Below are 26,234 nucleotides of genomic sequence, written 5' to 3' on the forward strand. Positions count from 1 at the left end.
TCTGCAGGCCAAGCGAGAACTCCACCTGACCCGCAAATCAAGACGAGCCTGCCGGGTCAGGTCACTATCAAGGCTTTCAGTACTTTCAGTATCAGCATGGGAAGGAGGCAAATGCCTCCCCACTTGTTCGCTATCTCCTTTATTAAAATTCTTTTCTCCTGAGAACCGCAGTGTTGATGTTAACTCTGCACTGTCTGTGGAAACCACAGGCCCAGAGATCTGAGGCACAGAAAAAGAGCCAGGAATCGGAATCCCATCATCTTCATCATCACAGAACATCTCAGCCACAACAATTACATGTTTTCGAACTGCTAGAGTGGGCCTAAGCACTGAGCTGCTGAACTTGCTGACTGAAAAGTTGGTGGTTTGAATCTGGGGAGTGGGCTGTTAGCCCCAGCTCCTGCTAACCTAGCAGTTCGAAAACATGCAAATGTGAATAGATGAATAGGTACCACTCCGACAGGAAGGTAATGGTGCTCCATACAGTCATGCTGGCTACGTGACCTAGGAGGTATCTACGGACAACGGCGGCTCTTCAGCTTAGAAATGGAGATGAGCACCAACCCCCAGAGTCAGACACGACTGGACTTAATGTCAGGGGAAAACCTTTACCTTTAGGTTGGTGGGAGCTAGGGCTGACAGCCGGGAGCTCATCCCGATCCACAGTTTTGGTCTACCGATCTTCCGATCAGCAAGTTTTTCTGCAGCTAGAGGTTTAAACCTCTGTGCTACCATGGCCCAAATAACTCCGCCCTGAGTCGCCTTTGGGCTGAAATGGGCGGGATAGAAATAATGTAAATAAATAAATAAATAAACTCTTCTGTTCTTGAGGAACATTTTTCAGATTAGGTTATGTGTTACATTTGATTGTGGTGCTTGTTGTGGTTTCCATCTGGAAACAGCAGATTGAGTTAAATTAGACCTGATCCCCCTGTCCAGAGCTCTGGGATATGTTGTGGTTTCCAGCAAATACTAAAATATCCCCAAACTTTGCCAAAAGTTAGGCAAGGTTTGTATATAGCTAAAAACACACACATGATACTAGTGACCAGAGACTACGCTGAGTTATGGGAAAAGCCAGTGGTGCATTTGCAGGTAGTATGGGGTTTGGGTCGATACAGAGAATCCCAAAGTCTATGAAAGCTTATGCAACCAAGTTCTGTCTCTGGTTGTATCTTCATTGTAGTTTGACCACATTGTAATTGTTCTGGTTCAATACTGTGGGATTCTAGGCATTGCAGTTTGTTGCGTAGGCCTTTTGAAGGGACAAATTCCAGGGTTCCATAGCATTGAACCATGGCAGTTAAAGTGGTGTCAAACTGCATTAATTCCATAGTGTAGATGTATTAATAGTGGTTTGGGTACTGGATTTTCGGAGATCAAGATTCGAATCCGTATTTGGCCACATTAATAATAATATAATAAACTTTATTTATACCCCGCCACCATCTCCCCAACGGGGACTCGGGGCAGCTTACATGAGACCATTGAGTGAGTCACATTCTCTCAGCCTCCGAGCAAAGCAATGGCACACTTCATAGATTTCATAGAATCAAAGAGTTGGAAGAGACTTCATGGGCCATCCAGTCCAACCCCCTGACAAGAAGCAGGAATATTGCATTCAAATCACCCCTGACAGATGGCCATCCAGCCTCTGTTTAAAAGCTTCCAAAGAAGGAGCCTCCACCACACTCTGGGGCAGAGAGTCCCACTGCTCCTCCCTGTGGCTTCCTCTCACATATCTATCATATCTCCTCTTAACCTTCTCTTCTCAGGCTAAACATGCCCAGCTCCTTAAGCTGCTCCTCATAGGGCTTGTTCTCCAGACCCTTGATCATTTTAGTCACCCTCCTCTGGACATATTCCAGCTTGTCAATCCTCTGAAAATATATTGCAAAGAAAACCCCATTATAGGATTGCTTTAGGGCAGGCATGGGCAAACTTTGGCCCTCCAGGTGTTTTGGACTTCAGCTCCCACCATTTAGTAGGCTGTTCAGAATTGTGGGAGTTGAAATTCGTTAGGAAGTGTGGGAGTTGAAGTCCAAAACACCTGGAAGGCCAGAGTTTTCTCATGCCTGCTTTAGGGTCACCATAAGTTGGAAATAACTTGAAGGTGCACAACAACAACAGCAGCAGCAGCAGCAGCAACAACAACATACTCTTAACCAAAACCGATTTTCAAAGGATTTAATATCCATGTAAAGTGCCCTGATGGGACTGTGTGTGGACAGGAGGCTGGAATGCATTTTTAAATAATTAGTTCGTTAACTTACGAATTGGAAAAAAACAGCTTCGTTTATTGCACTTTTAAGCTGCCCCAGTAGCCAGAGTTCTCTAAGGCATTGTAAAGATAAATGGAAACTCATAAAATGTCAAACAGTGAATGGTAGGAAGAACAGTACACAATAAAACGATCCAGGCTATAAAACCAACCCTGAATTAAAATAACACAGAAATGTGGGAGCGTGAAATACTCATATAAGGCAGCAAATAAGCTGTGCCGCATTGAAGACGGAGAAAGGAAGAGAGATACTGAGGGTGCATCAGCACTTTAGAATTAATATAGTTCAACACCACTTTAACTACAGCAGTGTTTCTCAACCTGGGGGTCGGGACCCCTGAGGGGGTCGTGAAGGGGTGTCAGAGGGGTCGCCAAAGACCAGCAGAAAACCCAGTATTTCCTGATTGTCATGGGGATTCCATGTAGGAAGTTTGAGCCAATTTTAGCGTTGGTGGAGTTCAGAATGTTCTTTGATTGTAATGAACTATAAATCCCAGCAACTACAACTCCCAAAAGTCAAGGTCTATTTTCCCCAGGGCTCCACCAGTGTTCACATTTGTGCATATTGTATTTGTGCCAAGTTTGGTCCAGATCCTCCATTGTGTGAGTCCACAGTGCTCTCTGGATATAGGTGAACTACAACTCACAAACTCAAGGTCAATGCCCACCAAACCCTTCCAGTGTTTTCCGTTGGTCATGGGAGCTCTGTGTGGTAAATTAGGTTCAAATCCATCGCTGGTGGAGTTCAGAATGCTCTTTGATTACAGGTGAACTATAAATCCCAGCAACTACAACGCCCAAATTACAAAGTCAATCCTCCCCCAAATCCACTAGCATTTACATGTGGGTGGATTGGGTATTTGTGCCCAGTTTGGTCCAGTGAATGAAAATACATCTTGCGTATCTGATATTTACATTATGATTTATAACAGTAGTTAAATGACTGTTATGAAGTAGCAACAAAAACAGTGTTATGGTTGGGGGTCACCACTACATGAGGGACTGGATTAAGGGGTCACGGCATTAGGAAGGTTGAGAACCACTGAACTACAGTCTACAATGGATTTACTGTCCCACTTATAGAAACTACAGACTGCCACTGATAACTATTAATGGACTTGGAAGCTGCAATTTAAGTACAACTTATCTTTCCAAGTTGCATTGTGTGGCCCTTTTTTCAATGCATCTTCTCTCTTTGCAGGATGATTGAATGGGTCTCCTGGCCTCTGGGGAAGAACATAGACAAATGGATCATCGCTTTGCTCAAGGGCTTGGCCGCGGTGAAGAAGTTCAGCATCTTGATTGAAGTCACGCTTTCCAAAATTGAGAGGGTCGGTATTGCAGGCAGAATTACTGTGCTTAATACCACTTTCTCTATCCCAAGTGAATCAGAACTGGGATTCAAATCCTCTCTCGGATATTAAAACCCACTGTATCAGTAGAACAGTTATGATAAAGAGAATTGTTGTTCCTATACATGCCATTATTCCCTTTGATATGCAGATGACACCACTCTGATGGCTGAAAGCGAGGAGGAGCTGAGGAGCCTTCTAATCAAGGTGAAAGAAGAAAGTGCAAAAGTTGGGTTGCAGTTAAACATGAAAATACCGAGATTATGGCAACAAGAATGACTGACAACTGGGAAATAAAGGGAGAAAACGTGGAGGCCGTGACAGACTTTGTATTTATAGGCACAAAGATTACTGCAGACGGAGACTGCAGCCAGGAAATCAGGAGATGTTTACTTCTTGGGAGGAGAGCAATGACCAATCTTGATAAAATAGTGAAGAGTAGAGACATCTCACTGGCAACACAGACCCGCATAGTCAAAGCGATGGTATTCCCCATAGTCACCTATGGATGTGAGAGCTGGACCATAAGGAAAGCTGAGCGAAGGAAGATAGATGCTTTTGAACTGTGGTGTTGGAGGAAAGTTCTGAGAGTGCCTTGGACTGCGAGAAGATCCAACCAGTCCATACTTCAGGAAATAAAGCCTGACTGCTCACTGGAGGGAAGGAGATTAGAGGCAAAGATGAAGTACTTTGGCCACATCATGAGAAGAAAGGAAAGCTTAGAGAAGACAATGATGCTGGGGAAAATGGAAGGAAAAAGGAAGAGGGTCCGACCAAGGGCAAGATGGATGGATAGTATCCTTGAAGTGACTGGATTGACCTTGAAGGAGCTGGGGGTGGTGACGGCCGACAGGGAGGTCTGGTGTGGGCTGGTCACGAAGTGTCAGAAACAACTGAATGAATGAACAACAACAATTCCCTTTGGCTTCATTTTCTGGTTCGTGGGAGAATTAGGGTGCTTCTACATTGTAGAATTAATGCAGTTTCATACTGCTTTAATTGCAGTGGCTCCTTCCTGTGGAAGATGTTGCATAATGTAAAAAATAAACCACGTGTAGTTCATGTTTGATCAGCCCGCACACTGCCTTGCCAGAGAAAGAAAATATGCCACGCAGATGAACAATGAATAACAAGTAGTTTACTCTTCATAGTTCAGAACAACATATGTACAATGTGATCAGTTGTATCAACTCACAAAATGTCTTTTAATGAGAGATTTAAAATGGACTTTCTTTGTTTATGTAGATAAGCTCCTTCAGCAGTTCATGAAGTGAGAGCACACACCAAACTCTGTCTCTTTCTGCTTCTCTCTCTCTGCTGCACTAAGCACATGCATAGCTGAAGCCTGAACAAAAATGTAACAGCACCTAAAAGTCCCAGGCTCACCCTGCTCCCCGGGCATAGACCGACCAATCAGCTTCATACATCTTATTTTACAGTTGACATACACATCCTCTGCACCTGCATAGCTGAAGCCTGAACAAAAATGTAACAGTATCCAAAAGTCCCAGGCTCAGCCTGCTCCCCAGGCATAGCTTGACCAATCAGCTTCATATATCTTATTTTACAGTTGACATATACACCCTCTGCACCTGCATAGCTGAAGCCTGAACAAAAATGTAACAGTACCCAAAAGTCCCAGGCTCACCCTGCTCCCTGGGTATACACGACCAATCAGCTTCATGTATCATATTTTACAGTTGACATGCACACCCTCTGCACCCGCATAGCTGAAGCCTGAACAAAAATGTAACAGTACTCAAAAGTCCCAGGCTCAGCCTGTTCCCCAGGCATAGCATGACCAATCAGCTCATGCATCTACAGTTGACATACACACACACACACACACACACTGATTCCTTACATGCTCCAACAGAATTCATCCACAATCTTTGGTAAAGAAAGCTTCAAAACTACAACTCCCAGGGTTTCATAGAATTAAGCGATAGCAGTCAATGTGGTGTCAAAGTGTTATAATTCTGCGGTGTGGATACAATCTAGGGTTCAGTTATGGAAACTCACTGGGTTACATTGACACGAAGTCATACTTTCTGAACAGGAAGGCAATAGCATGAACACTATTGACTTATTGCCAAGTTTGCATTACATTAACACTACAGTAAAATCTCTTTTTCCTCCTACTTCTTTTTCATATTGTAGGTGTTTTCCAAGTTGTTGTATCCCATCTTGAGGGAGGGAGCGCTCTCCATTCTGTGCTATATGCTGCTCAGCTTCCAGCATTCTCACGAAGCATTTCACTTGGTAAGGAAGCAGGAACCAATGTAGTATTCAAATATTTAAGTATCTCTCAATAGCAGTATGGCATCCTGGAGTCTGAGTGTGCGCCTACATTGTTGAATTTAGTGGTACATTTCTGAACTTGGTGTGGATACACAAAAGCTCTGAATAATAGCTAATCCTATTGAAATTGAAGGACTTCTGGACCTAGAACAACCTAGAGTTGTGCAGAAGGACCTCGAAAATGCCTAGAAGAGGACCTATTTTATCAGGCAAGGGCAATGAAACCTGTGGATTTAGGGGTTGTACTGTGTTTTTAAAGAACATATTGTGTCTCTTAGTCCTGACCCCCAGTATATAGCTGACCCCCAATGTATAGCTCAGCCAATCAAATTCTAATCTCTTCCAAATATTTGCTTTCATCATATAATTCTGGAAGAGCTCCCAAGGGTCATCTTGTCCAACCAAGACACAACCCAAGCCCTCCTGAGAGATAGCCATTTAGAAAAGTATGGTCACTCCCATCTAAGGAATTTACAACATCCACTCCATTTACCACACCATTCCTGTCAGTTAAGATCAGACATAAATGTTGTAAGTTTTTCAGGCTGTATGGCCATTTTCCAGAAGCATTTTCTCCTGACATTTCACCTCCATCTATGGCAGGCATCTTCAGAGGTTGTGAGGTGAAACGTCAGGAGAGAATGCTTCTGGAACATGGCTATACAGCCCGAAAAACTTAACAACAACCCAGTGATTCCAGCCATGAAAGCCTTCGACAATAAATGGCATTTATTATTATTATTATTATTATTATTATTATTATTATTTGAAACACAACAAGATGAGTCCACAGCAGACACTCTGCTGGCTGTTGAATTGGATCACACATCAGACATTTCCCAAGTGTCTAGGACTGTGTGATCTATCGGCGAATTATGTGTGTAGATCCTATTAAGGTGGCCTTCAGCAGCTGGAAGATGGTAATTTTGTCAGCGTCAATTGTGTTTAAGTGAAGGCCAAGGTTTTTAGGCACGGCACCCAGTGTGCCAATCACCACTGGGACCACCTTTACTGTTTGTGCCAGAGTCTTTGCAGTTCAATCTTTAAATCCTCAGCTTTTCCTGTTGTTTCTCTGCAATCCTGCTGTCACCTGGGATTGCGACATCGACGATCCATATTTTGTTTTTTAACACGATTGTGAGGTCAGGAGTTTTGTGCTCCAGAACTCTGTCTGTCTGAATCCAGAAGTCCCAGAGGAGTTTGGCGTGTTCATTCTCTGTAACTTTTTCCAGCTTGTGATCCCACCAGTTCTTTGTCGCAGGCAGATGGTATTTGTGACACAAGTTCCAATGAATCGTCTGAACAATGGTGTTGTGCCTCTGCTTGTAGTCTGTCTGCGCGATCTTCTTGCAGCAGCTGAGGATGGGATCTATTGTTTCATCTGCTTCCTTGCAGAGTCTACACTTGGGATCTGTTGTTGTTGTTGTTGTTGTTGTTGTTATTATTGTTATTATTACTATTATTGTGTTTATTTATACCCCACCTTTTCTTTCTGCCAGGAGACTTGAAGCGGCTTGCATTAAAAGCATTTCTATACAGTTTTAAAAATCTACAAATATACACACATCAAAATTTATTATTATTTATTTCTTTAGGGCATTTATATACCGTCCTATCTCAACCTCCGTAGAGGGACTCAGGGCAGCTAACAACTGCCCACAACAAGAAAAAGCATAAATATATACATTATAAAAAACAATGTAAAACATTAAAAACAAATCACTGAATTAAGTTGTCATCCTGAAAGCAGTCCATCATAGTCCATTTAAACTGTAACTTTGCAGGCAAATCAGTCTAGTCCACAAAGGCCTGATCCCACAGACAGGATTTCACTTGTCTCAGGAAGGACACGAGTGATGGAGCAGATCTCGTCTGTGAGGGAATTCCATAGCCGAGGGGCTACCACAGAGAAGCCCCTGTCTCTTGTCCCCACCAGACACGATTGAGATGATGGGGGAACCAAGAGCAGGGCCTCACCCAATGATCTTAAGGTCCGAGGTGGTTCATAGTGGGAGATACCTTCAGACAGCCCTTCTGGGCCAGAACCATTCAGGGCTTTATAGGCTAAAGCCAGCACTTTGAATTGTGCTTGGAAGCTAATATGCAGCCAGTGGAGCTGGCGTAGCAAGGGCGTTGGGTGCTCTCGGTAACCTGTTCCCATGAGCAACCTGACTGCCAAGCGCTGGACTAACTGAAGCTTCTGAACAGTCTTCAAAAGCAACCCTACATAGAGTGCATTGCAGTAATCTATTTGGGATGTAACCAGAGCGTGGACTACCGTGGCCAAGTCCGACCTCCCAAGATACAGGCGCAGTTGGCACACAAGTTTTAACTGTGCGAAAGCTCCTTTGGCCACCACCGAGGTCTGAGGTTCCAGGCTCAGCGATGAGTCCAGGATCACTCCCAAATTGTGAACCTGTGCCTTCAGGGGGAGTGTAACCCCATCAAGCACAGGCTGTAACCTGATACCCTGTTTGGCCTTTCAACTGACCAGGAGAATCTCTATCTTGTCTGGATTTAGTTTCAATTTGTTCGCTCTCATCCAGAATTAAATATCATTGGTATTAAAACATTCAGTTAACATCCATAAAAACATATTCAAAACTAAACCTCCTTGCAGGTGTAAACATCCTTGACGTACAATGCGACTCCTCTTCCTTTCCTGTTTGGTCTACTTTTCCAAAATAGGTTATACTCCCCTATTACTACATTTCAACCACAAGTCTCATCCTACCAAGTTTCAGTGATGCCAGTTATATTTACCTTCTTATGTCAACAGTTCAAGTTCATCCTTTGGTGGAACACTTCCCATTAATGCTCTGATAATAATTGACAGCAGGAGGACAACCAAACTACAACTATATCCATTTAGGAACTGTGTTACAAGTTGCTTTGAGACTTGGTTCCAGCTACTTGTTTTGAGACTGATTTTGTTTCTTTTCAAGCTTCTTCCACATATTCCCAGAGTGGTGGCTGCCCTCAACAAGGAAAACTCCAATTCGGCCACAAGTTGCTTGGAACAGTTGGGTGAGCTCATCCACTGCATGTTCTTCCGTTTCTCAGGATTCCCAGACCTCTACGAACCAGTTGTGGAGGCCATCAAAGTAACTATTTCCTTTTTCATTTGCATGCAGCAAACAAATAGGGAGGAATAATTGGGGAGGCGATACTAAAATGGAGAGGACGTTTCTTATTTTTAACTGAGGGCGTTACTCCTAAATGTCAAGGTCTATTTTCACTACAGTCCACCAGTGTTCACATTTGGGCATATTCAGTATCTGTGCCAAGTTTGGTCCAGATCCATCATTGTTTGAGTCCGCAGTGTTCTCTGGATGTAGGTAAACTACAACTCCAAAACTCAAGGTCAATGTTCACAAAACCCTTTCAGTATTTTCTGTTGGTCATGGGAGTTCTGTGTGCCAAGTCTGGTTCAATTCCATCGTTGGTGGAGTTCAGAATGCTCTTTGATTGTAGGTGAACTATAAATCTCAGCAATACAACTCCCAAATGACAAAATCAATCCCCCTCCACCAAACTCACCAGTATTCAAATTTGGGCCTATTGGGTATTTGTGCCAAATTTGGTCCAGTGAATGAAAATACATCCTGCATATCAGATATTTACATTGCAATTCATAACAGTAGCAAAATTACAGTTGTGAAGTAGCAATGAAAGTATTTATTTATTTACTTCCTTACTTCATTTATATACCGCTTTTCTCAGCCCTCAGGCGACTCAAAGCGGTTAACAACAGCAAAATTCAATGCAAAACATCATAAACAATTATGGGACAGTTAAAACAATAACATCATCAACAATTAAACATCAATGTAACAATCATTAGCATCTTATCAGTAAAATCAGAATCCAATCTCATCATCCGTTAATCCGTGTTCCTGTATTCATTACACTGCTTAATCGAATGCTTGTTCGAACAGCCAGGTCTTCACTTTCCTTCGAAATGCCAATAGGGAGGGGGCCGATCTGGAAGGGCGTTCCACAGCCAAGGGGCCACCACTGAGAAGGCCCTGTCTCTCGTTCCCGCCAGGCGCGCCTGTGATGCAGGCAGGACCGAGAGCAGGGCCTCCCCAGATGATCTTAATGTCCTAGTTGGTTCATAGGAGGAGATGCGTTCGGAGAGGTAAGTAGGGCCAGAACCGTTTTGGGCTTTATAGGCTAACACCAGCACTTTGAATTGTGCCCGGTAGCAAACTGGCAGCCAGTGGAGCTGGCGCAACAGAGGAGTTGTATGCTCCCTGAGTGCCGCTCCTGTTAGCAACCTGGCTGCCAAGCGTTGGACCATTTGAAGCTTCCGAGCAGTCTTCAAAGGCAACCCCATGTAGAGAGCGTTGCAGTAGTCTATACGGGATGTAACCAGAGCGTGGACTACCGTGGCCAAGTCAGACTTCCCAAGTAATGTTATGGTTGGGGGTCACCACAACAGGAGGAACTGTACGAAGGGGTCATGGTATTAGGAAGGTTTAGAGGGTGGCATAGAATAAATTTTATGATAAATGGGTACCAAATTCTGCAAAACTCAGAATAAGGTGTTGGCAGAGTATAAGGGAAATATTGGGGAAGTTGCTTTTGGATAATAGTTTCCAGAATTTCCTGGCTGGAAGATTTAGGGAACAGTAGTCCAACAGGTAGTTTTCCCGAGTAAGTTATATTTGTGGCAAAAAGTACCCCAAATTTCTGCCTGTGTGCTCTTTGCATGGTGAATTTAAGTCCTTGCAACTGATAAAAATAAAAAGGGTGGCTATGAGTCCACAAACTGATTCTGCTCTTTTGGAATTCTTTGTTCTCCAAAGGCTCTTCCGATTCCAAACGAAGACCGAATTAAACACTTGCTTGGCCAAAATGCTTGGACCTCACAGAAGAATGAATTAGCCGGTTTTTACCCCCGTCTGGCCTCCAAATCGGAAACGGGGAAAATCGGGTTAATTAACCTGGGGAATACCTGCTACATGAACAGCATCATCCAAGCACTCTTCATGGCCTCGGAGTAGGTATCCGTACGTTTAGTTTCTGTATTTATTATGTACATCTCATTTAAAGAATGATGGAACAAAGCTGTAACGTATAATCTCTAGAGCTGGCAAACTTTCTCTTGCCAATAAAACCATATTGTTGTTGTCCGAATGCATCCCCACTGCATGATTCAGTCTCAGTGTACCCCAAAATCAGCTGTAGTTTCAAAATGGATGTTGCGATGTTCATCTATATTAATATATATTATATTATCATACTTTTTTATAAATCACTTTTTTTCTCCTGAAAGAGACTCAAAATGGCTAAAAGAGACTCAAATGCATTTTGGAAGAAGCTTTCAAATGATTTATGGAAGGAGATGATCTTCCATAAAGATGGTGGTGCAGTGGGTTAAACCGCTGAGCTGCTGAACTTGCTGACCGAAAGGTTGATGGTTCGAATCTGGGGAGTGGGGTGAGCTCTCACTGTTAGCCCCAGCTTCTGCCACCCCATCAGTTTGAAAACATGCAAATGCGAGCAGATCAATAGGTACTGCTTCTGTGGGAAGGTAACGGCGCTCCATGTAGTCATGCTGGCCACATGACTGAGGAGGTGTCTATGGACAACGCTGGCTCTTCGGCTTAGAATTGGAGATGACCACCACCACCCAGAGTCAGACATGACTAGACTTAATGTCAAGGGGAAACCTTTACCTTTTTATGGAAGGAAAATATTTTTATTTTATTTATTGATTGATTGATTTATGACATTTATATGCCACCCTTCTCACCCCGAAGGGGACTCAGAGTGGCTTACAAGTAATATACAATACAATAAATAAAATAAATAAATACAATATCTTCCTGGATCCCTCTCTTTACTCTGTTCCCAGAGTAGCAGTGGGTTATGTAGGTTCAGTTTACATGTGCATATTGCCAGTTTTGAATCAAAGGTTTTCCAAAATGGTCTTGTTTATGATATGGCTCCATGTTATTTTTTGATCTGGTACCAATTTTTCCATTAAAAAAGTACAGTAATGCTCAGGAATACATGTTTGTTTTGTTAACTGACGCCCCTTCTACACTGCCATACAAAATCCAGATTATATGCTTTGAACTGGATTATATGCCAGTGTAGACTCGTATAACCCAGTTCAAAGCAGATAATGTGGATTAACTGCTTTGATAATCTGGATTATATGGCAGTGTGGAAGGGACCTGAGAGATACCTGCACTCAAAATGCTTTTCATCTCTCATTGTAAGGTAAAGGTAAAGGTAGTCCCCTGACATTAAGTCCAGTCATGTCTGACTCTGGGGTGTGGTGCTCATCTCCATTTCTAAGCCGAAGAGCCAGTGTTGTCCGTAGACACCTCCAAGGTCATGTGGCTGGCATGACTGCATGGAGCGCTGTTACCTTCCCGCCGGAGCGGTACCTATTGATCTACTCACATTTGCATGTTTTCGAACTGCTAGGTTGGCAGAAGCTAGGGCTGACAGCGGAAGCTCACGCCGCTCCCCGGAATCGAACCTGCGACCTTTCGATCAACAAGCTCAGCAGCTCAGTGCTTTAACCCACTGGCTCTCATTGTACATCGTCTTATTTATGATTTTTTGATGGGTAGGGACTACTTTAAACTTTGTTTACGTACAGATTCAGTAGGCTTACCATGTTTTGTAAAAATGTTTAATTTGTGTCTTTCAAGCTTCAGGCGCTCTGTGCTGAATTTAGCAGAGAACAATTCCCAGCCCTTGATGGCGAAGCTTCAGTGGCTGTTTGCCTTTCTAGAGCACAGTCAGGTAATTATTGAGGAATGTATTAGTCATCCTAGCCTTTTTGTAACCCTTGCTGAATGTTCCTGGTCTTTCTGTTCCCTTAAATGTTGAGTGGGCGGCATTTATGTACAGTAATACCTCTTTATCTGCAGGGGAATGCATTCCCAAATGGATCGTGGTTACCTGAAACTGTGGATATGATCAGACACCATTAAATCACCTGTCTTCTGGTCCCACTGTCATTATATCCTACAGTTGCACCTAGATATTCTTAAGCGACATCTACAAATCTAGATTTTCCAATGCAACATTATGAAAACTTCTGGGGGATAGCCAGGATGATCTAGCAAATTTCTAGTGAGATCATTTTTATCTAGGCAGCACTAAGTGTAGCACTGCTACACACCTGTGAAATGTGGACTGTCTATAGACGTCATACACAACTCCTGGAACGATTCCATCAGCACTGCCTCTGAAAAATCCTGCAAATCTCTTGGAAGACAGGTGGACAAATGACAGATCACGACCAAACTTGGCATACAGAGTCCCAATGGTCCACTTTACAACCTGGGCAGGATGGGACACAAATGATGGGATTTGCAGTACCTTCACCCGATTAACTTCCCACAGAACATTGTAGCCCATACAAATCACAGACCAGGCCCAAACTTGGCACAGAGAGTACTCATGACCCACTCTACATCCTGATGCAGTTCTAAGGGGGCTGGACCATAGATGATGGGATTTGCAGTACCATCTCTCACTTACTGAAAACACTGTGACCCTCATCCAGTGATTGATCAAGAGCCCCCATGACCCACTCTACATCCTGCTACAGTTTGGAGGAGGGTGGACCATGGATGATGGGGCTTGCAGTACCTTCACTCACTTACTGAAACCACTGCAACCCTCATTCAATGACCAATCAAGACCAAACTTGGCACACAGAGCCCTGATGATCCACTCTACATCCTGCTGCAGTTTGAAGGAGGGTGGACCATGGATGATGGGACTTGCAGTACCATCACTCACTTACTGAAACCACTGCAACCCTCATCCAGTGACCAATCAAGACCAAACTTGGCACACAGAGCCCCCATGACCCACTCTACATCCTGATCCAGTTTAAAGGAGGATGGACCATGGATGGTGGGACTTTCAGTACTGTAATTCAGTTACTGAAACCACTGCGACCCTCATCCAATAACTGATCAAGACTAAACTTGGTATACAGAACCCCCATTACCCACTTTCTCTAATAACCCAGGCACCGCTGGGTCCCCAAGCTAGTAGCTTTATAAACAGGACCTTGGTATGCCTATGGATGTCCCAGTCCTCAAACACTCTGTGCTTCATTCAGAAAAATGCCTGCATTCATGCAACACTATAGATGCACTCACGGTTTGCCTGCCCTTCAAAAGAGAAAAGTGTAACATTATCAGTTGTTTACGTTGTACATATAAAGTATTCTCCCCCATTCTCTTCCAGAGACCTACCATCTCACCTGAAAGCTTTTTATTGGCTTCATGGCCTCCTTGGTTCACAAGGGGAGCTCAGCAGGACTGCTCCGAATACTTGAAATACCTGCTTGACAGGTAAGTTGATCTCTGTCCTGGAGAACTTTCTGTCCAGTGAAGCAGCCCATTTACTGTTTCAGCAACACCAACAAAGCTTTATGTTTGTGTATTAGTGTGTGTGTGTATAGATAGATATAGATATGGATATAGATAGATAGATAAATAAATAGATAGATAGATTTATTTTTAAATCATGTAAAGGTAATATATCCCTCATATACTCAGGGGTGTATGTTCCTGAAGCCTGAGATAACACTGAACCCTATTGAAATGAGCAGCTTCTGACTTAAGCATACTACTGAATGCCTAGAAACAATATCTCTCTAGTATTTCTACATCCTTTTGCTCAAATCTATGGTCAACTTCCAGCAGAACCATACCATAGAATTGGGCTTGAGGACCAAGAAAATGCCTAGAGAGAAGTATACGTATATACATTGATGGAGGTTGGTGAGATTTCAGGTAATGGTCCAATTGATACATATTGTTATATATTATATAATAGATATTTAGAATTAATTCATTTACAATGAAGTTATTTTGTTTTTTGTTCATCATTTATCCCACAAGTTTATTATCTTACTTATTTATTATGACGTAATAGCAAATAAATATCTCTTTGTTATATCATTAATTTATTCTGGTATTTTGACCTTTTCCTATGTATAGCATAAGTAGGTTCATTTTGATGTTGCTAAGTGATGCATTTTGATGTTGTGAAGTGATGCCCTTCCACGTTTTCAGAGATTAGTGGATTTGATTCTTTGTAGATTTTATTAAACGATTCTCTCTAGGAATCTCTTGGTCGTCCAGTACATTTTATGATCAACGTAGAATCATAGAATCATAGAATCAAAGAGTTGGAAGAGACCTCATGGGCCATCCAGTCCAACCCCCTGCCAAGAAGCAGGAATGTTGCATTCAAATCACCCCTGACAGATGGCCATCCAGCCTCTGTTTAAAAGCTTCCAAAGAAGGAGCCTCCACCACACTCCGGGGCAGAGAGTTCCACTGCTGAACGGCTCACACAGTCAGGAAGTTCTTCCTCATGTTCAGATGGAATCTCCTTTCTTGTAGTTTGAAGCCATTGTTCCGCGTCCAAGGAAGCAGAAAACAAGCTTGCTCCCTCCTCCCTGTGGCTTCCTCTCACATATTTATACATGGCTATCATATCTCCTCTCAGCCTTCTCTTCTGCAGGCTAAACATGCCCAGCTCCTTAAGCCCCTCCTCATAGGGCTTGTTCTTCAGACCCTTGATCATTTTAGTCGCCCTCCTCTGGACACATTCCAGCTAGTCAATAAACGTCTACCAAACCTTGATCATAGATACATGAAGTGGAGCATAGAGATTTCTAGAAAGAACATCTCCTGAAAGTGTGATTCTATGGCCAACTTTTAGCGGAAGTTGGCTATAGTTATGTTCGTCAGAAATATTAAAACGTGATTAAGTATTTTTAATTACAAAAATGTGAGTCAAGCTCTGAAAGGATTAAATGGATACAAAGACTCAGCAGAAGCCGCAGTTCAATATAAGCAGGTGTGCCTGTAGCTTAGTAGCCCTCAATCTGTGAAAGGTCCCTGTGGGTGAAAGGTGCTCAGTGTGTATGTAGGCCTCAGTGTTAGTTCACCTCAGTGGGAGAAAGGTTTCAATCAGAGAGAGCCCTCTGTGTGAGAAGGCTTCAGTGTGAGAAAAGCCTCAGTGTGAGGTAGGCCTCAGTGTTAGTAGACCTCAGTGGGAGAAAGGCTTCAGTCTGAGAGAGCCCTCTGTGTGAGAAGGCCTCAGTGTAAGAAAGGCCTCAGTGTGAGGTAGGCCTCAGTGTTAGTAGACCTCGGTATGAGTAGGCCTGATATGAGAAGCTTTGGTGAGGGAAGCTCCAGGTTGAAGGCCATTGTGTGTGAAGCTCCAGTGTGAAGGTTGCTGTGTGTAAAGCTCCTGTGTGAAGCTCCTGTACATGTTCAGTGTGAGAAGAGGCTCTGTGAGAGTGAAGCTATTTATCTGCATGAGAAAGAATCCCAGCATGGAAGCAAAGAAGGAAGTATAAAGAACTTTTTTATGTTATGGCACCCTTGTTCTTGTAAATAGTGCAACTATATTATTTTACTATAAAGAAGAGCCTCCTATGGAAGAGATAACATTGCTTTATGTGTTTTTTTTGTTATTTTTATCACTTTGGGCTACTGGTGCTGGGTCACACTACAGCCCTGTTTACCTCTCCGAACGTATTCTCCCCTATGAACTATCAAGATCATCTGGAGAGGCCCTGCTCTCGGTCCCACCGGCCTCGCAAGCGCGTCTGGTGGGGACGAGGGACAGGGCCTTCTCGGTGGTGGCCCCTTGACTCTGGAACTCTCTCCCACTGGAGATCAGAACTGCCCCTTCTATCCTGACATTTAGGAAACAGGTAAAGACGTGGTTATGGAGACAGGCATTCGACGAGTGAGCCAATACCCTGAGATATGGATGGAGGATGATGAGCAACGATTTTAGTGTGATGGCTGACCATTATAGTTATTGAATGTAATTGCTGTTTTAAGGTTTTATTGTAATATGAATTATGTTGTTTTATTGACTGTATGTGATATTATGGTTGGAAACTGGTCTGAGTCCCTCAAGAGAGGTGAGAAGCTCGGTATATAAAACTTTTAAATAAATAAATAAATAAATAAATAAGTTACTCTGCTCTACATTTATGAGGGTTTTCCATTAATAAGCCCACTTGCACAACAATGCTGAAGACAGATAGTGCCAAAAAGGTGTTCTCTCAGGGAATAATTACATTTTTAATTTGGTTTTTCACTTTTACAGGAGCCCTGTGCTCCTAACCCTAGAGAATATGTACATATAAGTGTTTCGTGTGAGAATAGACAGCTTGCAACATAAATATTATCACATCCTGGTGTTGGATGATGGGTTTCTGTCATATGTTTTCCCACATGTCTTCTTTCTTTCTCCCCACTTCCCCAAAAAGGTTGCACGAAGAAGAGAGAACAGGGAGAAGAATTTATCAGAAGCTCAAAGGCTCCACCATGATGCCTCCTCATTCTGTGAACAAGACACTAGTTGAAAAGATGTTTGGTGGCAAAATTAAGACGAAAATCCGTTGTCTGAAGTGCCTAAAGGTCTCTTCCAGAGAAGAGGCCTTCACGGACCTCTCCCTGGCTTTCCCACCAGCAGATCAGCCTGTGCCTACACCCCCTGGCGCTACCTCATTTTTACCCATTGAGGAAATGGGACCACAGACCATGCAATCTAGCCTAGAAGTCCAACCTAGGCTGAATGATTTGCCAAGGAAATCAGGAACGTTTCCTGTGCCCGGAGTTGCACCCTCTAAAGTGTTGCCAGTCGAAACGTTAAGACCAGAAGGTCAAGAGACCTCTTTCCCTTTGAGACCTGAACGAGATGCCACTGGGGCAAAGCCTGACCAAGACTCAACCTTGATCTTGAAGGGCCTTGAAGAAGCTTCCAGATCCGTCCCTGATTTGATCAATTATTTCTTATCACCAGAGATGCTGACGGCGGAGAACCAGTACCACTGTGAAAACTGTGCCTCCCTTCAAGATGCAGAGAAGCTGGCGGAGCTGACGGAGGGTCCACACTACCTCATCCTCACCTTGTTGAGGTTCTCCTTTGACTTGAGGGCCATGAGGAGGAGGAAGATCCTTGACAACATTTCAGTCCCCTTGGTGTTGAAGCTGCCGGTCCTGGTGGCCTCTGAAGAACGGAGTGATGCTCATGGTGGTGGCCACACTTCATCATACACCCGCTTTGCTTCAGTGGTGTATGATCTCTGCAGCGTTGTGGTACACTCTGGTGTCTCTTCGGAGAGCGGACATTACTATTGTTATGCCAGGGAGTGTGAGGACGCCAACACCAAAAGTGATTCCAAGGAAGCTTCTTGGAACGATGCCTCTGAGAAACCTCCAGACCTCGCGATCCAGTGGTACCTTTTCAATGACACAAGGGTCTCCTTCTCATCTTTTGAGTCGGTCAGCCATGTCACCTCTTTCCTACCCAAGGACACGGCGTATCTGCTGTTTTATAGGCAGAGGTCAACCCAGTCCCTAAACGGGAGATCTGAGGCATCCGTAGAGTCTGGCCACGTGAATGGGGATTTACACTCTCCAGATAAAAACCTGATGGAAGCCATTGCGAAGGATAACATCCTCTTCTTACAGGTAATATTGACTAACTTCATGTGTGTTATTGTGTCTTTTTTCTTGGGTTTTTAAAAAGCTTTTTATTGCAAACATTAAAATGTGGGAAGCACTTAAGTATTTAATCATTTTAATACTGTCAATAGTTTAATTCTATTTTAATGCTCACTTTTGGTACTCTTTTATCCATTTTTCAAATTGTAAGCCACCTTGAGTCCCATTTTTTAGAGAAATGTGAGATTATTTATCTATCTTTAATCTATCTATCTATTTTAACAGATTACAATTGCATTGTTACATTGTCTGGGATGACGTTCTATCATGGATTAAGTGATGTAAACAGTACATATTAAGGGAACCCTACTCATGATTTCAGTATTTGAAAACAAGAATTTGGTAAATAAAAATATTATATTGCTCATGTTATGTGCCACAAGACTCAAAATAGTCAGAACCTGAAAAAGGAGAAATAAAACATCTAAGTTCTTGTGGGTTTTTTTCGGGCTATATGGCCATGTTCTAGAGGCATTTCTCCTGACGTTTCGCCTGCATCTATGGCAAGCATCCTCAGAGGTAGTGAGGTCTGTTGGAAATAGGACAATGGGTTTATATATCTGTGGAATGGCTGGGGTGGGACAAAGGACTTTTGTCAGTTGGGCTAGGTGTGAATAAAGTCCTTTGTCCCATCCTGGTCATTCCACAGATATATAAACCCTTTTTCCCAGTTCCAACAGACCTCACCTCTGAGGATGCTTGCCATAGATGCAGGCGAAACGTCAGGAGAAATGCCTCTAGAACATGGCCATATAGCCCGAAAAAACCCACAAGAACTTGGTGATTCCAGCCGTGAAAGCCTTCGACAATACAATAAAACATCTATTTGATCATCATCTTATTTTAAAAGCCCTAAGATTCCTCCTCTTTGACCTGAGAACTGGAGAAGGTCAAGACCTTGAGGCTTAAGCCTTGATGTCTATATTTATTTATTTACAGCATTTATATTCCATCCTTCTCACCCTGAAGGGGACTCAGGGTGGATCACAGAACACATACATGGCAAACATTCAATGCCGTTGGACATACAGGACAGATAGACAGATAGAGGTATGTGTCTCGGCATTTTTCGATGTCCTGGAGGTTATGCTCCATTCTGGCCACAGGGGGTGCTGTTGCTCCATCCTCTATGACAACGAGCCTTTTACATCACAGACTTTCCTCTTGTACTTTGAACACTGGTTTTTTATGTGCCATAAAATACCTCCTCATTTAAGCAGTGCCTAATTTCTCTACTCAGCTACAGCTGTTTTCAAACTACCTAGGTAGACAATAAACTAGGCTGAAGGTCAGGTACACATCCCGCCCCGGGCTCAAACTCCCAGCCTTTTGGTTGAGAAGGATCTATTGCTGCTGGTGATTAACCAGCTGTGCTAAAGCCCGGCCGAGCAATTATATATAAACAATTCACCAGTATTAATGCCAAATGCATTAATTTAATGTTTTTCAATTCTTGGATTAATTGCTGCATGTTTTAGTGCTTTTAAATGCTTTTTTTTCAACTTTAACAATTAAGCTCACGAATCATAGAATCATAGAGTTGGAAGAGACCTCATCCAGTCCAACCACATTCTGCCAAGAAGCAGGAATATTGCATTCAAAACACCCCTGACAGATGGTCATTCAGCCTCTGCTTAAAAGCCTCCAAAGGAGGAGCCTCCACCACACTCTGAGGCAGAGAGTTCCACTGCTGAACAGCTCTCACAGTCAGGAAGTTCTTCCTAATGTTCAGATGGAATCTCCTTTCTTGTAGTTTGAAGCCATTGTCCCATTGCGTCCTAGTCTCCAGGGAAGCAGAAAACAAGCTTGCTCCCTCCTCCCTGTGGCTTCCTTTCACATATTTATACATGGCTATCGTGACTCCTCTCAGCCTTCTCTTCTTCAGGCTAAACATGCCCAGCTCTTAAAGTCGCTCCTCATAGGATTTGTTCTCCAAACCCTTGATCATTTTAGTTGCCTTTCTCTGCATGCATTCCAGCTTGTCAACATCTACTTTTAATTGTGGTGCTCAGAATTGGACACAATATTCCAGGTGTGATCTGGCCACGACAGAATAGAAGGGTAGCATGACTTCTCTGGATCTAGACACTAGATCCAGAGAACCTAGTTTTCCTTGTGGTTGTGTGCCTTCAAGCCAGTTCTGACTTATGGTGATCCAATAGTTGGGTGTTTTGCGGCTGAGTATGTATGAAATACCCAAGGTCAGCCATTGGTTTTCCATAACTAAGCAGGGATTCAAACCCTGGTTTCCAGAGATATATCTTTTTTTTTCCTTGCAGGAGCAAGAAAAGGAAGCCCGAAGCAGAAGTGCCTACATTTCGGCTTTACCCAAATCCCCTCTTTGGTGGAAAGACTTTGATGGAGATGACGATGACAATTCCTCAGGGGGTGGCGGGCATGATCCTGGTGGGGGAAGCTCAGGTTCCTTCCATGGACTTGTCTTCTAGAAGGGCCCTGGACCAGCAGTCAACGCTGGAACCATCAAATCAGTCTCAATTCTCTGGTCTGTCAATCTTAACAGCAGAAAAAGACCCAACATGATCAGAGAGAGCCCTGCAAAACTGTGTTCAATTATTATGTCCCACTTGTTATCCTCCACATCTCCATGGAGTTCTGGGAGCTATAGTTTTCCTGGAGCAAGGAAGCAAACGGGTAACACTCACTCTCCTCACAGAATCGCAATTCCTACAAATGGCAAGAGGGAGACATAGCACTGTTCAATGTAGTTTATAGTGTTCTGGAAATCCCCTCAATTTTGTAGATATCTGGGGGGAAATGTATCATGAAACTGCTTCATGGAGTACAATGCCTGACTTAATCCACGACTTGAGGAAATTTCCACCAAAGTGGACTCTTGTTGTGCAATGCTTTGTTTCCAAACCAAGTGTGCAGAAGTGTGTTGGAATCTTAAGGCTGAGCTGGTTCATTGTTGTCCATGGAAATGTTGAGTGGCATGGGATAGAGAGAAATGTATTGCATTCAGCCCTTGGTATCCACTAGAGCAGGGATCCTCAAACTACGGCCCGGGGGCCACGTGCGGCCCGCCAAGGGCAAGTATCCGGCCTGCTGAGGCTTCCCTCTCAGTGGAATCAGTCTTGGCTCTGCTAACGCAGAGTGCCTTTCTTTCTTTCTTTCTCCCCTCATGCTGCATGCCAAGTTTGGTTGAGTTCTATTGTTGGGGAATTCAGAATGCTCTTTGATTGCAGGAGTTACTGCAACTCCCACATGTCTGAGTGTATTTAAACCAACCTCTCTAGTATTTTCTGTTGGTCATAGAATCATAGAATCAAAGAGTTGGAAGAGACCTCATGGGCCATCCAGTCCCAACCCCCTGCCAAGAAGCAGGAATATTGCATTCAAATCACCCCTGACAAATGGCCATCCAGCCTCTGCTTAAAAGCTTCCAAAGAAGGAGCCTCCACCACACTCCGGGGCAGAGAGTTCCACTGCTGAACGGCTCTCACAATGAGGAAGTTCTTCCTAATGTTCAGATGGAATCTCCTCTCTTGTAGTTTGAAGCCATTGTTCCGCGTCCTAGTCTCCAAGAATGCAGAAAACAAGCTTGCTCCCTCTTCCCTGTGGCTTCTCTCACATATTTATACATGGCTATCATATCTCCTCTCAGTCTTCTCTTCTTCAGGCTAAACATGCCCAGTTCCCTAAGCCGCTCCTCATAGGGCTTGTTCTCCAGACCCTTGATCATTTTAGTCGCCCTGCTCTGGACACATTCCAGCTTGTCAATATCTCTCTTGAATTGTGGTGCCCAGAATTGGACACAATATTCCAGATGTGGTCTAACCAAAGCAGAATAGAGGGGTAGCATTACTTCCCTAGATCTAGACACTATGCTCCTATTAATGCAGGCCAAAATCCCATTGGCTTTTTTTGCCGCCACATCACATTGTTGGCTCATGTTTAACTTGTTGTCCACGAGGACTCCAAGATCTTTTTCACACGTACTGCTCTCGAGCCAGGCGTTGTCCCCCATTCTGTATCTTTGCATTTCATTTTTTCTGCCAAAGTGGAGTATCTTGCATTTGTCACTGTTGAACTTCATTTTGTTAGTTTTGGCCCATCTCTCTAATCTGTCCAGATCGTTTTGAATTCTGCTCCTGTCCTCTGGACTATTGGCTATCCCTCCCAATTTGGTGTCATCTGCAAACTTGATGATCATGCCTTCTAGCCCTTCATCTAAGTCATTAATAAAGATGTTGAACAGGACCGGGCCCAGGACGGAACCCTGCGGCACTCCGCTCGTCACTTCTTTCCAAGATGAAGAGGAAGCATTAGTGAGCACTCTCTGTGTTTGTCCACTTAACCAATTACAGATCCACCTCACCGTAGTTTTGCCTAGCCCACATTGGACTAATTTCCTTGCCAGAAGATCATGGGGGACCTTGTCGAAGGCCTTACTGAAGTCATGGGAGTTCTGCATACCAAGTTTGGTTGAATTCCATTGTTGGGACAGTTCAGAATGCTCTTTGGTTGCAGAAGTTACTGCAACTTCCACATGTCTGAGTGTATTTGTTCCGTCTCCCAGGAGCCTGGTTTGCATTACCTTACAGTTGCTTGAAGTTGCTTCCCCTTGCATTTTTCCCAGGGATGCTGCAGCTCTGCAGAGCCCTAAAATTTAACAGTTTGAGAGGCTGGAAAGCCAGTCGGCAGGCCTTTTGCAGCTATTGGCTTAGAAGGTATCTTTTTGGGTTTGGAGACCGCTCTTTCTCCCAGAGAAGATATCTCCATTTTGGAATCTCCCCTGCCTCTTTAGTTAGAGAAGGAACTTCAGATGTGCTGGTGGTTAATCAGGGTAGCTCTGGGAGAATCATTGTAAGTACTATTGAGAAATAGATAAAAGATAAAGATAGTTATTGAGATATTAAGACTATTGAGATATTGAGCTATATAGAAGCATATTGAGATTTAGATAGAAAAGCTATTGAGTACTATAGAGATAGATAGATAGGATAGGTATTGAGTTATATAGATATAGAGAGACTTGAAGAGAGACTTCATTGCTTTATCTCCAGAACTAACCTTGAGCTATAGATAGGGGAAAAAACCTGCTTTTTTCTAACCATAACAGCTTAAGGTTAGGGTGAAAAGATTCCAGGATCTTCTCTGCCTTGTGGGGAAAAGTCAACTCAGTGACTGGAAGAGAAAGGAAAGAAAGAATTTCTCTGTGGTTTCACCAATTGACTGTTCTGTTTGTAACCTTGATGAACTGTGCCAAGTCTGCAAGGACTTTTGAAGAATAAATATTCCTTTTTTGATGTTCAAAAGCCTTTAATAGTCTGAGTTGCTGAATATCTCAAACTTCTAAAGAAAGACACTCGCAGTTCGCTCAGACATAGAGAGCAGCACATCTTAGCTTTATTTTTTATAACGTCTGGGTGTAACGGCACAGTATTCCTCTCAAACCTGTCCAGTATTTTCCGTTGGTGATGAAAAATAGAGTGCATCTACACTGCAGAATTAATGCAGTTTGACACCAGTTTGACTACCATGGCATAATGCTACGGAACCCTGGGATTTAAAATTGTATAAGTTGTTTTGCCTTTTCTGCTAAAAGATCAAATTGCAGCTCCAGGATCACTCATCGAATGCCTGTCTCCATAACCATGTCTTCACCTGCTTCCTGAATGTCAGGATAGAAGGGGTGGTTCTGATCTCCTGTGGGAGAGAGTTCCAGAGTCGAGGGGCCACCACCTAGAAGGCCCTGTCCCTTATATAAAATAGCAAAATCTAGGACTGCTTTTTGGATGAAAAAAAAATCTTTAGGTGGAATGTGTGAATGCAGAATCCATGGATACAGAGGGTCAAATGTATGAAGCTTTGTTTAGCTAAATCAGTGATTCTCAAAATTCCTAATGTCGCTACCGCTTAATACAGTTCCTCAAGTTATGGTGACCCCCCAATCATAATTATTTTCGTTGCTACTTCATAATTGTAATGTTGCTACTGTTATGAATTGTAATGTAAATATCTGATGTGCAGGATGTATTTTCATTCAGTGGGCCAAATTTGGTGCAAATACCCAATGCGCCCAAATTGTAATATTGGTGGGATTGGGGGGTGGGATTGGTTTTGTCATTTGGGAGTTGTCGTTTCTGGGATTTATAGTTAATCTACAATCAAAGAGCATTCTGAACTCCACCAACGATGGAACTTGGCACACGGAACTCCCGTGACTAACAGGAAATACTGGAAGGGTCTGGTGGATATTGACCTTGAGTTTGGGAGTTGTAGTTCATTGACACCCAGAGAGCACTGTGGACTCAAACCATGATGGATCTGGACCAAACTTGGCACAAATACTCAATATGCCTAAATGTGAACCCTGCTGGAGTTTGTGGAAAATAGATTTGACATTTGGGAGTTGTAGTTGCTGGGATTTATAGTTAACTTACAATCAGAGTATTCTGAACCCCACCAATGACAGAATTGGACCAAACTTCCCACACAGAACCCCCATGACCAACAGAAAATACTGTGTTTTCCGATGGTCTTTGGTGACCCTTCTGACACCCCCTCATGACCCCCCAGGGATCCCTACCCTTAGTTTGAGAAACACTGAGCTAAATGTTTGAAGTTGTTTACGATCAGGTCTCGCTTTGGATTTGATTGGACAAAGTTCAGCACTTCAGATGTTGGAGTCATATTTTGGAAAGTACTGGCCTCTAACTCCTTGCCATTAGCTGTGCTGACTAGGACTCTCGGGAGCTCCAATTGCATCTGATGGGGAAATTCATTGCCTCTCCATGCCTTTATATTCTGAGGTAAGGTTATTATTAAACACTGGTATTGCAATGACACCACCCCTTTTGTCTTTTGCTTCTCCTTCCTTCCTGGATTTTGTAGTTCTGGGAAATCTTCCTCAAGTGTCCAGCTTTAGGGATGTATATTTATTGATTTATTTACAGTATTTACATTCCAGCTTCTGGCCACCAGGGGAGCTGTTGCTTCACCATCTGTTTCTAACACTGATAAAGTACTTCCTCATTCTTTGCATACTTGCTGGAGATTTTTATGGCCCCGTAAATTAGTTAGAATCATAGAATCATAGTATCAAAGAGTTGGAAGAGACCTCATGGGCCATCCAGTCCAACCCCCTGCCAAGAAGCAGGAATATTGCATTCAAATCACCCCTGACAGATGGCCATCCAGCCTCTGCTTAAAAGCTTCCAAAGAAGAAGCCTCCACCACACTCCGGGGCAGAGAGTTCCACTGCTGAACGGCTCTCACAGTCAGGAAGTTCTTCCTAATGTTCAGATGGAATCTCCTCTCTTGTAGTTTGAAGCCATTGTTCCGCGTCCTAGTCTCCAAGGAAGCAGAAAACAAGCTTGCTCCCTCCTCCCTGTGGCTTCCTCTCACATATTTATACATGGCTATCATATCTCCTCTCAGCCTTCTCTTCTTCAGGCTAAACATGCCCAGTTAAATTAGCCTCCCCACATAAGTGGTACCTAAATTTCCTACTTGACAGATGCAACTGTCTTTCGGGCTGCAAAGGTCGACAACAAGCTACACAAATTGGTCCGAAGCTCCCTCTGACCTGGGCTGGCTTCTAACTCATGACCCCTTGGTCAGTAGTGATCACCATGCCCTGCCAGTTAAGTTTCTGCAGGGTCTTATTGCGTGCAGCTACTTTGTGCTTGGTGTTCATTCAGTGTTTACTAAATGTTAGTGTTCGATCTAAGGTGACACCGAGATATTTAGGGTGGGAACAGTGTTCAAGCTCTTAGCCTTCCCAAGGGTATAACGACTACTTTC

At 43.4% G+C, this 26,234-nt stretch overlaps 1 protein-coding gene across 1 annotated transcript in view; it reads left to right on the forward strand.

The window, feature by feature from the left end:
- The window catches only part of USP35 (ubiquitin specific peptidase 35), a 38,359-nt gene extending 15,901 nt beyond the window's left edge, over positions 1-22,458 (forward strand). The window contains exons 4-11 of the mRNA XM_060771219.2: positions 3,483-3,612; positions 5,794-5,895; positions 8,880-9,038; positions 10,746-10,939; positions 12,609-12,702; positions 14,167-14,273; positions 17,225-18,431; positions 20,744-22,458. Coding sequence (XP_060627202.2) covers positions 3,483-3,612; positions 5,794-5,895; positions 8,880-9,038; positions 10,746-10,939; positions 12,609-12,702; positions 14,167-14,273; positions 17,225-18,431; positions 20,744-20,911 — 2,161 coding nt within the window. The 3' untranslated portion in view covers positions 20,912-22,458. The remainder of the gene's footprint in view (positions 1-3,482; positions 3,613-5,793; positions 5,896-8,879; positions 9,039-10,745; positions 10,940-12,608; positions 12,703-14,166; positions 14,274-17,224; positions 18,432-20,743) is intronic.
- The last annotated feature ends 3,776 nt before the right edge of the window (positions 22,459-26,234 follow it).

This window comes from Anolis sagrei, chromosome 3, assembly GCF_037176765.1.
Source record: "Anolis sagrei isolate rAnoSag1 chromosome 3, rAnoSag1.mat, whole genome shotgun sequence".
NCBI lineage: Eukaryota > Metazoa > Chordata > Lepidosauria > Squamata > Dactyloidae > Anolis > Anolis sagrei.